The sequence below is a fragment of the Mytilus trossulus genome, chromosome 9 (assembly GCF_036588685.1).
Source record: "Mytilus trossulus isolate FHL-02 chromosome 9, PNRI_Mtr1.1.1.hap1, whole genome shotgun sequence".
NCBI lineage: Eukaryota > Metazoa > Mollusca > Bivalvia > Mytilida > Mytilidae > Mytilus > Mytilus trossulus.
Window position 1 is genome coordinate 41,129,375 of NC_086381.1, and position 12,413 is coordinate 41,141,787.

The 12,413-nt window shown below is 33.1% G+C and overlaps 2 protein-coding genes across 3 annotated transcripts in view; one reads left to right on the forward strand and one right to left on the reverse strand.

Annotated features, from left to right (window-relative positions):
- The window catches only part of LOC134682928 (cysteine--tRNA ligase, cytoplasmic-like), a 196,763-nt gene that overhangs the window by 69,741 nt on the left and 114,609 nt on the right, over positions 1 to 12,413 (reverse strand). The gene's annotated exons all lie outside the window — the stretch shown is intronic.
- Positions 4,139 to 8,551, forward strand: LOC134682924 (DC-STAMP domain-containing protein 2-like). Its single transcript, XM_063541852.1, has 4 exons — positions 4,139 to 4,258; positions 5,223 to 6,189; positions 6,631 to 6,986; positions 7,225 to 8,551. The coding sequence occupies exons 2-4, from the start codon at positions 5,233 to 5,235 to the stop codon at positions 8,504 to 8,506; spliced, it is 2,595 nt and encodes an 864-aa protein (XP_063397922.1). The 5' UTR covers positions 4,139 to 4,258; positions 5,223 to 5,232; the 3' UTR covers positions 8,507 to 8,551.

The window sequence follows — 12,413 nt, forward strand, 5'->3', positions numbered from 1 at the left end:
CACAATGTTGGCAATTTCATTAGCACCTGTAAGCACATTTTGGTTCATCCAGTGAGCTTATGAAAGTAATGACCCTAAACTCATCCAATCATCTTCAGAGATTATTGGCAGCAACACATGGATTATTATTTTTTATACACTTGATTCCAGAAACAGTTAAATGGCCAAGGAATAAGAAAAAACTTTTTAATGTATTGATGCAGCATCAGAATAAAAGAGGGACAGTCAAACTCATAAATTGAAAATAATCTGACGCCATGACTAAAAATGAAAAAGACAAACAGACAAACAATAGTACACATGACACAACATAGAAAACTAAAGAATAAGCAACACAAACCCCACCAAAAACAAGGGGTGATCTCAAGTGCTTCAGAAGGGTAAGCAGATCCTGCTCCACATGTGGCATCCGTCGTGTTGCTAATATTATAACAAATCCGGTAAATAGTCTTATTCGGGAGTCACATTCATGAAAAGGAAGGGGATTGAAGCTACAATGTAAGGATCATATCTGATATCATTTGTGAAACTGTTATTTCATATTGATCAACCAACTTGTGTGATGGCATCTATAAAATTTATGAAGGGATGATATCAACTTCACCATTTGGAACTTTTGGTTTTTAAAATAGTGTCCTTGTAAGCAGCAACACTCTATCATGATAGGAAATGCAAGCACGGGAATATCCTATCAATTGGGAGATATATACTTCGTATGCAGGTGTTCCTGGATTGTTGGTGGCTTAACGTCCAGTGAGGTGTTGCTGGAATGTTACTAATTAGAAATCAAAAGTTCACAATTGGAAAGCTGAAATCATCTCTTTTGTCATAAAGTTTTGTTTGCAACCAACCCTCATTGTCAATGTCTAGATGTAAGGGAATATCCTATCAATTGGGAGATATATAACTTGTATAAAGGTGTTGCTGGATTGATGGTGGCTTAACGTCCAGTGAGGTGTTGCTGGAATGTTACTAATTAGAAATGGAAAGTTCACAATTGGAAAGCTGAATTCATCTCTTTTGTCATAAAGTTTTGTTTGCAACCTACCCTCATTGTCAATATCTAGATGTAAGTCAAGATATGAGGCCAACTTTACTGTATCTGGTGTATTCTTTATCTCTAATTAGATGGGATAGATGCATTCAACATAGTCACCAAATTTTAAATTATTTAACGAAAGACCATCATCAATAATATATAGTGGAAAGTAGAGTTAACATATATTGCTAACTTCTGTTTGATATCAGCCTCATAATAATAAAGAAACCAGTCGGCAAGAAGAGCCTGGGCACAATTGGTTTCCATTGGAATGCCAACAGTCTGTTGAAAAACGTAACAAATATGTTGTCAATCAAGAAATCAAGCATCCTGATAAAGTCAGTTTCAGAGAATTTTTTGCTTGAATCAGAGAGGTCCTTTACAAAAAAGAATTTATCCCTCTCTAAGACAAGATACTTGTGTCTACGTTGACCATTCTTTTTTTTATGAAACAGAGCAATACCAACTCTTTCAATTAGTCTTTTAGTTTGGAATGTGGAATACTTGTGTAAAGTGTAGAAAAATCAAATGTCTTAATACTATTCCAAGATGAAATTTATAAGTATCCACATCTGATTCACGCCACCTCTAGAATAGGCAGTTTCACAATTACTTTTAAGTCCATCTTTGATTGCTGATAAAATAGATGTACATAATTTAGAAAGAGGTTTCGTGGAGCACTTGGAAGACCCAGCAATATACCGCTGTTTGTAAGGACACTTATGCAGTTTAGGTATCCAATACAGTGGTGAAAAATCCTAATCAGGTCCAAATTAGGGCTTGGTTTACAATGTATCTTACCTTCTATACATTTCTAAGAATATGATTGGTTACGAGATACCATGTGGAGACCATGTATATCCCATATTAGGTTAGTAAGGTTCAGTATAAGGTTAGAAGTGGAGTTGTGTCCCTTTATAAAAACAACACGGCGGTGAGAAAAGTTGTAATTGTTGGCATTGGTTTTTGAAACAGAATTGAAGACTTGGTCACTTTTATAGGCCACTAGCTAGTCTAAATATCACAATATATATGGTGTCAGTAAATTTCATATGGGGGTGAGGGTGAACTTTTACCCCATATGGAATTTACTGACCCCATATATGTGGTATTAGTTCACTAGCGCACTATGTAACTAATTATATGCACAATACTGAATAACTATATTTGTTTATTAGATTAAGTTTGCTAGTCTCAAATATGTTTTGTGTATCTCTTCGGAGAATTACAAGTCACTTAGTTAATTATACATAAGACCGCAACTGTTCTATAAACCCTACATATCATTCTTTTCATCCTTTTCTGTAATGTCTCAAATTATTTTAAATAAATAATCAACCCATATTGATAAAAATGGCTTATAAAAATCTGAATTAGTTACAACTTGAAACTATGGTAAGGGAGACAACTCTGTCTGGCTTTAATGTTTTTCATTGCCATTGTATCTTAAGTTGACAACAATATAGACCAATCTGATTTTAATTTTACTTGTCATTACACTATGATGTCATAACATGTCGAAATTCAAATAACTGACCTAAAATTTCCATTTCCCTCAAAGTTTTGTCCAAAAATTATACATGAGCCACAAGATTATCCAAAAGGCTTTTTTGGTTATTTTTATTTCACAATTTTGCATTCAATGCAAGAAATTGGAAGTCCTAATGCCAAAATATAAGACAACATTTTAAAATTTAAATAATGATGTCCAATAGACTAAAGTACAAGAAAAAAGGCAGCAAGATACACTAGAGAGTTAGGTAATCAAAACAACTAGACAATGGGAGGAAACACTCTAGTTTGGGCATACAGAAACAAGAAAAATAGGAGGGTGAATAACAGTTAGGTAATCAAAACAACTAGACCATGGGAGGAAACACTCTAGTTTGGGCATTACAGAAACAAGTTAAAATAGGAGGGTGAATAACAGTTAGGTAATCAAAACAACTAGACAATAGGAGGAAACACTCTAGTTTGGGCATTACAGAAACAAGTTAAAATAGGAGGGTGAATAACAGTTAGGTAATCAAAACAACTAGACAATAGGAGGAAACTCTCTAGTTTGGGCATTACAGAAACAAGTTAAAATAGGAGGGTGAATAACAGTTAGGTAATCAAAACAACTAGACCATGGGAGGAAACACTCTAGTTTGGGCATTACAGAAACAAGTTAAAATAGGAGGGTGAATAACAGTTAGGTAATCAAAACAACTAGACAATAGGAGGAAACTCTCTAGTTTGGGCATTACAGAAACAAGTTAAAATAGGAGGGTGAATAACAGTTAGGTAATCAAAACAACTAGACAATAGGAGGAAACTCTCTAGTTTGGGCATTACAGAAACAAGTTAAAATAGGAGGGTGAATAACAGTTAGGTAATCAAAACAACTAGACAATGGGAGGAAACACTCTAGTTTGGGCATTACAGAAACAAGAAAAAATAGGAGGGTGAATAACAGTTAGGTAATCAAAACAACTAGACAATAGGAGGAAACTCTCTAGTTTGGGCATTACAGAAACAAGTTAAAATAGGAGGGTGAATAACAGTTAGGTAATCAAAACAACTAGACAATAGGAGGAAACTCTCTAGTTTGGGCATTACAGAAACAAGTTAAAATAGGAGGGTGAATAACAGTTAGGTAATCAAAACAACTAGACAATGGGAGGAAACACTCTAGTTTGGACATTACAGAAACAAGTTAAAATAGGAGGGTGAATAACAGTTAGGTGATCACATAAAGAAGACAATAATGGAGGGTCAACTAGAGTTACCGTCTTGAACCTGGCTCTAATCAGCGACCTCTCAATCTTCCTTATGCAGATAGAGAAATTTTAGTTGCTATTGTTTTTATTGGCTCCTTTCATTGTATTAATTTTTAGTATCACTTATTATCTGTAAACCTCAAAATGCCAAGGGAAAATGATAACCTTATTTGGCAAAAAGTAACCAACAAAATATAGCACAGTAATGAGTAATAACTATATCAGACTCCCTTTTCAAATTTGTAACATTTACACAACAAATACTATTTATAGAAGTTTGTATACATATATGGTGAATCTTAGACTAATTTACTAATTTTTTTTTAACAATTTGATACTTAATTTGTCAATGATGGGTCATACCAATAAAACATGACATGACAAATGAGTTCAGAGGTCAACTGAATAAGCATTTATTTATTAGCAGTAATATCCACTTAAAGTTGTAGAAACTAAGGTAAGTTAGATTCTGTACATTATATTTCTTAAATGAATGTTTTAAATAAACTAAATCTTTATTATATCTGTATTTAAACTAAAATGTATCACTAATCAACCATTTTTTAAATATTTTTCTAAATGTCTCCTACTATAAAAAAAAAAAATCAAATCAAATTAGCATAGTTTTTATTTTATAAAAAAATAAATATAGCAGCATTACCTGTGATATTTTAAAAAGTTGTCAATTTTAAGTTCTTATAACTTTTTTTCAAATGTAGTGGCAAAATGTCCATATGGATGTCCATAAAACAGAACATTGTGTCCCCCTCACCATATATTCATGTGACTAACATATAAGACAATGTAAAAAACATGATTATATCATTAAAGTGGAAACACATATTTATACATGATAGTCCAATGCTTTAAATATTTCCAAGTTTAATTTCTTTAATCTTTGTAATTTGTCAATTTACATTAAAATAGATAACTATGCCAAATAAAAGTGACTTTCCCTCAGATTGGTAGAGTACAACTAAAAGTACTTTTCAAGTAGAAGTACTAGGATAAGGTTTATCTCTTTAGGAAAACTTAATCCAGCTAATACATGTACTGTGGATTCATTTAATTTCGTGGGTACCAATTTTCGTGGATTATGGAAAACTTGCAAGTTCGTGGACATTTCATTTCGTGGTTTTGCTGATGTCTACATACAAGCCTATAGAAATTTTTTTATTCGTTTAACATTTAATTTCGTGGTTCACCAGTACCCACGAAAGCCACGAAAATTGGTATCCCACAAATAATAATGAATCCACAGTTTTAAACTTCCATATAAAGTAGGAAAAGTATAAATAAAAGAGAATTGGGTTATTCAGCAACCCAATGACACAGTAGTCAATCTCCTATTTTTTTCTGAATAAATAAATAAATATTTTAAGAGATAATAAGATCATCCATCTTGATGTTTTATATTCCAGGTCCGCAATCATGTATAAAGTCATATTTACATACCCGGCCTCCACGGATACAGACATAAACCTTTGTGTGGGAGATACTGTATCAAACGTTGAAGATGTTGGTAACGGCTGGTCAATGGGACATAATAGGTCCACTGGTAAAACTGGCACATTTCCAACTAATTTCATTGTTAGGAAATTGTCATTCAAAGACAAGGTCAAAAGAATGTCAATGGCAAAAAAGATGACTGACGAATTAGTCCTCATGTCCAAAAACAAGAGTGAAAGTACAGAAACTTTGGTTCCACGAAACAAGGCCAAAATTCCTGATGATATCTTACAAAAAAGACTTTCTCATGTTCCTGGACATTCAAATATCATAGGTGTCAGACTTCCTAAACTGGTTCCAAAGCCAGTCAAATCCTTTGGAAAGAACTTTGTCAACAGCAGCCGTGGAGATCACAGGATCGTAAAAGGTATCTTTGGGATATTTGGAGGTTTTATTGCCTGTGGAATCCTGTTTGTTCTCTTGAGATACAGTTATGAGTATTCTCTACAAATCTCTTGCTACATAACACTAGGATTTTCCCTCCCTATATGTGCAGCATTAGCCGTGTCTACACACATGAGATGTATCTTTTTACTAATGGTTCCCAACTTGTTCACTGGAAAGGGACGGACTGTATTCATGTCCATTATATTCGCCCTGTTACTTGCTGGTCCTGTAGTAAACATTGTCTACAATGCAGAGCAAGCATCGCAATCAATGGCCTGCACCCAGGAACTGATCTATAACCAGACTTCCATTCTTAGAGGTCAACTAGAAGAACCAATCAGATTAATAGAGAGGAGAATTTATGAAGGCCTTGTCAAACTGAGGAACATTGCAAATTCTATCAAAAATACTATAGCACCAGTTACTGATGCAGTAAAGGCTTTTGCTAATGGTCTCAATGCAGCTAAAAATGCACTAGAAAATGCAGCAAAGGTAACTTTTATTTACTTTAGTGAACCTCATTGATTGGAGGATCTTTGCATTTTAAGAAAAAGAGAAATGGAATAGTATTTGTCTATTTTTTATTCACAAAAAGCTTGTTAGGAAGTAGAACTGATAAACTTTTAAACATATATATAAATATAAGCATTGTGTATAAGATTTATAGCATTTGTTAGCTGAACTTTGGTCAGAGAATGGAAATGAAAAATAAATCAGCATTTTTTCCATTTGTACAGAAGCATGACTGAATTTATCTTGGCTATGATAGGGGAATACAAATCATAACTTTAAGATACCAAAATATCAGCAAATGTATATAAAAAAACATATCATTATCATTTTTAAGATAACATCTAAGTTCTATCATATGATGACATACACTTCTTTTTTTTCCCCCCTTTCAAAACTTTCACTTTACAATTTATTTCCTAGGAATGTAGTAATGGTATTAATACTGCCCAGTCTAAATGTGAGACAGGAATAAACAATGCTAAATCTGAGTGTGAAAAAGCTCTCAAATCTGTTGACCCTACAAAGGATATTATCAACTTTGGGAAAGATGTAGCCAATACTGGGGAATCAATAGGAAATGGTTTGCGTAGATTGTTTGGGAAAAAAAGGAAAAGAAGGAGAGCTATTACAAAGGAAGAGAAAAATGCAATAGAGTTAGCTAAACAGTTGATTGGGCAAGAATCACCCTTACAAAGATATGATATCTATCTAAAATCTAAGAATACTGAGATGATAACCAATAACACCCGACTGCATAAACAGCATTCACTGAAAAGGTAGGTTAGTCTTGAGAATAAACATAAACCACAATCCCTTATAAAGTAGATTAGATAATAAACATGAACAACATACACTGAAATGTTAAGTTAGAATTACACAAGATTGCAACTAAAATGATACAAACAATGAAAAAATGGCTTCAAAGTTTGCTAAACAAAATAAAAATGTCTCATAATATAAGTTGAATAACAGTATTTCAGTTTAATAATGATGAACATTTAATTTTCCTTGTAGGTCAAAAAGAGGTGTTTTGCATAAGATATGTGTGGTTCTTGACATTGATGATGTTTGTAAAGTTGTCCAAGTAGCCAATGTACTTGTCTGTAAGCCTATAAAATTCATATCCACTGTCATAGAAGGTGCAAATACTGCAGTTAATTCTGTCCTTAATGAAATCATCTCCTTCTTTTATTTTGACTTTGATGGAGATATTAGTGCAAATGGGAATATCAATTCCTCAAAAACAGCAGCACAAATCATATCCCAAGTTAAAGATGACATACAGTCTAGAACTAAATGGATTCTAACAGTATCTGGTATAGTCAGTAACATTCTCGTCATCACTCTATTGTTATTATTTCTAAAGTCAATCTTCTATCTTAAGAAGTTTCTCAGTAAGGATCGCTATGACAATATCTACATTTCAAAGGCTTTTAAGACTTACGACCAGCAATGCAAGGCACAGGGAAAACCATCAGTTTTACCGCTGAAGAGAAAAGAATGCAGAAACTACGCTGACACTCGGTCACCATGGCTATCATCGAAAGAAATAGATCATGCTAAAACTGGTATTACTAAAATTGGAATTCATCTCTTGATAGCAACTGTAATCATTTTCTTTGACTATGTTCTTTATTTTGTTCTGATGCTTATTGATCGCTATGGTAATCTGAATATAAAAATCGGTGGCAACAGTTACCTGAATGTATCAGTAGAGGGCAGTGGATTTATTTCAGCATTTTTAAGAGCTTTCCTAAGCACTATCGAATTGGATTCAGACTTTGGAGTAGAGTTTAACCTAACAACTTGTATCCCAACTCCCAGTAAACCAGATGACAATAATATCTACAAGTTTAGTTTTCTTTATTTCTTTGCATTTGTGTTCCTTATAATGCAGGCTTATGGTTTACGTTTACGAAGGAAAATTGTCACATTCTTCTATCCAGAGCGAGATATTGAGAGGATAAAATATCTTTATGAGAAAATACGACACCAGAGAAAATCTCTGTTGAATTGGTTGACCCAGCATGTCATATCTCGGAACAAGCAATTCCATATGGAAAATCGTATAACTTTCCGTGGATGGATGGAATACCGATGTCCCATATTTGCTAAATATTTCTGCCCTTGTCTACCTAAATATAACAGATGTATCAGCTGTGAAAATAAGGAAGATGGGAGAATTCGCTTCCATCAATGTGATAAATGTCAATCTAATTACTGTGAGGAATGTTTTGGAGATATGAAATACATTTGTCTCATTTGTAATGCTAAATCAAACATGTCAAAAAGGTGACACCCCATGATTAACTATGCAACCACATGCAACATTCGGCCTTGAGCATGGATCCTTCACAAAAGTAAAGTATGTGCATTTAGTGTCATACTTATATATATATATTCTAACCAAAAAATGTACTATGATCAATAAATATGTGTGGACCAATTCTCTCTTCCTTTTAATCAAGGATCAAAAGACAATGAAATTCACTCAATGATCCTCAATAACAGACAGTGCATTCCACCTGAATAGAGACACAGCACTCACTCAATTACAGACACTGCACAAAAATAGTAACAGAAACTTCAGGTAAAAACACATCAACATGGAGACTTTGGTTTTTTTTTCTTTGTAGTTTAAAGTTTGCTTAGGTACTTCATTTGATGCCAATGAAATCATGCCAATTTTAAAGACCTTGAAGGTTGAAAAAGGGTAACAAAAATACTAAGTATTACTTGTACCTGAACTTTTCCCTTCCAGCAATAAAAAGCTTGTGTGATTTCTCAATTTGGGATCACAGGATATGTAAATACATAGCGAGGTAAAATCAAGTAAGGGGTATTAAATCTGACACCCATTATACATCAAAGAACCGTAGCAAGAACATCTGTGGGATCTGTATTTTCCTGACTTGATACTGACATTGTCTTATGTAGAAAATGGTGAATTTAACCTGGTTTTATATCTAGCTAAAACTCTCACTTGAAAGACAATCGTATAAAGTTACTTTGTAGTGAAAAAGATGCGTGAACAAAACAAACAGGCTTTATAGGTAAAAATGTCCAAAATAGGGGTACAGGAGTAGACATTGTGTTATTATCATGATCACAATAAAAAAAAACCAGACATGTAATAAAGAAACCAAAAAGGCATATAGAAAAAGCCCATTAACAAAAATGAATTTGTCTCTGTTTAAATTTGTAAGGTCTTTAATTTGTATTTAAGAAATTAATAAAATACAAAATTTAATTAATATCCTGTTACAGGAAACAATACAATAGAAATACTTCAACACAGGAGTATTTTAACTAGTTGTATCCGTAGGAAATGTCTTCTTTCCTCAGGAAAGATTCACATAGTTAAAGAAAATCTATATCATTTTCGGTAAGGAGATTGTCTTTAAGGAAAAAAACCAAACAACCTGCTAGCCATGATATGAATTGATCACTTCCATAACCTATAATTATCAGAAATATGCATTACCTTATGATATGCCACTGCTGGTGGACATTACCCTCCCCTCCACATACATAATATAACAAGGCCAGTTATGTCGACACTCTTAGACTTATGACATGAAATATTATACTTTCATATTCTGAAAAGTCAGTATTTATAAGAACACTTAAGAGAAGTTTCTCTTCCCAAAGTTATATATTGGCTTTTTCATTTTTAGCATAACATTTTGGAATTGTATTATATTTGAAGTTTCAATTAGTATTATTTCAGCACCACTGGTGAGTCTTTTGTAGACAAAAGTACATTTGGTGCACTTATTTACAAGCCTGATATCTTTGGTAAGTCTTTTGTAAAAACAAGAGGCTCTCAAGAGCCTGAATCGCTCACCTTAATTTTTTTGGTTAAATCTCTCATCAATGATTATTTTGGCTTTTCAATTTAATCCAATGTTCTTTGAATTGTCCTATTTTCTTCAACAGCCAAAAAAAAAATCATTTTCTCCTATGTTCTATTTCAGCCATAGGAGCTATGGTTCTTGACATACAACAAGGAAATAAAATATAAAATTTATACTAGATACTCTGAAACTCATTTAGCCTAAGTTTGGCTAAAATTGATACAGCAGTTTCAAAGGAGAAGATTTTTTAAAGTAAGTCAACATGATGAACAAATTGTGAAAAAAGTCTTTAAAGGGCAATAACTCCTTAAGGGGTCAATTGACAATTTTGGTCATGTTGACTTATTTGAAGCTCTTACTTTGCTGAACATTATTGCTGTTTACAGTTTATCTGTATCTATAATAATATTCAAGATAATAAACAAAAACAGCAAAATTTCCGTAAAATTATCAATTCAGGGGCAGCAACCCAACAACAGGTTGTCTGATTCATCTGAAAATTTTAGAGCAGATAGATCTTGACCTGATAAACATGATACCCATGTCAGATTTGCTCTAAATGCTTTGGTTTTTGAGTTATAAGCCAAAAACTGCATTTGACCCCTATGTTCTATTTTTAGCAATGGCGACCATGTTTGTTGATAGATCATAACTTCGGATACACTTTATAAACTAGATACCCTAAGGAACATTCAGTTAAAGTTTGGAAGTATTTGGCCCAGTAGTTTCAGAGGAGAAGATTTTTGTAAAAGATTACTAAGATTTACGAAAAATGGTTAAAAATTGACTATAAAGGGCAATAACTCCTAAAGGGGTCAACTGACCATTTCGGTCATGTTGACTTATTTGTAAATCTTACTTTGCTGAACATTATTGCTGTTTACAGTTTATCTCTATCTATAATAATATTCAAGATAATAACCAAAAACAGCAAAATTTCCTTAAAATTACCAATTCAGGGGCAGCAACCCAACAAAGGGTTGTCTGATTCATCTGAAAACATTCAGTTAAAGTTTGGAAGTATTTGGCCAAGTAGTTTCAGAGGAGAAGATTCTTGAAATAGTTTACGACGACAGACGACGGATGACAACGGACGCCAAGTGATGGCATAAGCTCACTTGGCCCTTCGGGCCAGGTGAGCTAAAAATAAATTTGGTGCACTAAATTATAAGCCTGATATCTATGGTTAGTCCTATGAAGGTAAAAAGTACATTTAGTGCAATAAATCATAAGCCTCAAATCTTTGGTGAGTCTTGTAGACAAAAAGTACATTTGGTGCATTAAATCATTTATAAGCCTGATATCTTTGGTTAGTCATTTGTTGACAACAAGTACATTTGGTGCACTAAATCATAAGCCTGGTATCTTTGGTGAATCTTTTGTAGACAAAAAGTACATATGGTGCATTAAATCATAAGCCTGATATCTTTGGTTAGTCATTTATTGACAAAAATTATAAGCCTGGTATCTTTGGCGAGTCATTTGTAGACAAAAGAACATTTGATGCTCTTAATTATAAGCCTGATATCTGTTCTGAGGTTTTTGTACACAAAAAGTATGTTTGGTGTACAAAATCATAAGACTGATATCTTTGGTTAGTATTTGGAAACAAAAAGAACATTTGAAGTGCTTAATTATAAGCCAGGTATCTTTGGTTAGTTTTTTGTAGACAAAAAGGACATTTGGTGTTCTAAATTATAAGCCAGGTATCTTTGGTTATTCTTTTGTAGACAAAAAGTACATTGGGTGCACTAAATTATAAGCTTGGCTTCTTTGGCGAGTCTTTTGTAGACCAACAGTACATTGGGTATACTAAATTATAAGCCTGATATCTTTGGTTAGTCTATTGTAAACAAAAAGAACATTTGGAGTACTAAATTATAAGCCTGGTATCTTTGGTGAGTCTTTTGTAGACAAAAAGTACATTTGATGCACTAAATTATAAGCCAGGTATCTTTGGTTAGTCTATTGTAAACAAACAGAACATTTGGAGTACTAAATTATAAGCCTGGTATCTTTTTTGAGTCTTTTGTAGACAAAAAGTACATTTGATGCACTAAATTATAAGCCAGGTATCTTTGGTTAGTCTATTGTAGACAAAAAGAACATTTGATGCACTAAATTATACACCTGGTATCTGTGGTGAGTCTTTTGTAGACAAAAAATACATTTGGAGTACTAAATTATAAGCCTGGTATCTTTGGTGAGTCTTTTGTACACAAAAAGAACATTTGGTGTACTAAATTATAAGCCTGGCATCTTTGGTGAGTCTTTTGTACACAAAAAGCATATTTGGAGTACTAAATTATAAGCCTGGTATCTTTGGTGAGTCTTTTGTAGAGAAAA

Bases quoted from the DNA above. Each gene is read 5' to 3' on its own strand.
- LOC134682924 (XM_063541852.1), top strand. From the start codon at position 5,233: ATGTATAAAGTCATATTTACATACCCGGCCTCCACGGATACAGACATA. The intron at 6,190-6,630 runs GTAACTTTTATT...TTTATTTCCTAG, and splicing joins CACTAGAAAATGCAGCAAAG to GAATGTAGTAATGGTATTAA. The intron at 6,987-7,224 runs GTAGGTTAGTCT...TTTTCCTTGTAG, and splicing joins AAACAGCATTCACTGAAAAG to GTCAAAAAGAGGTGTTTTGC.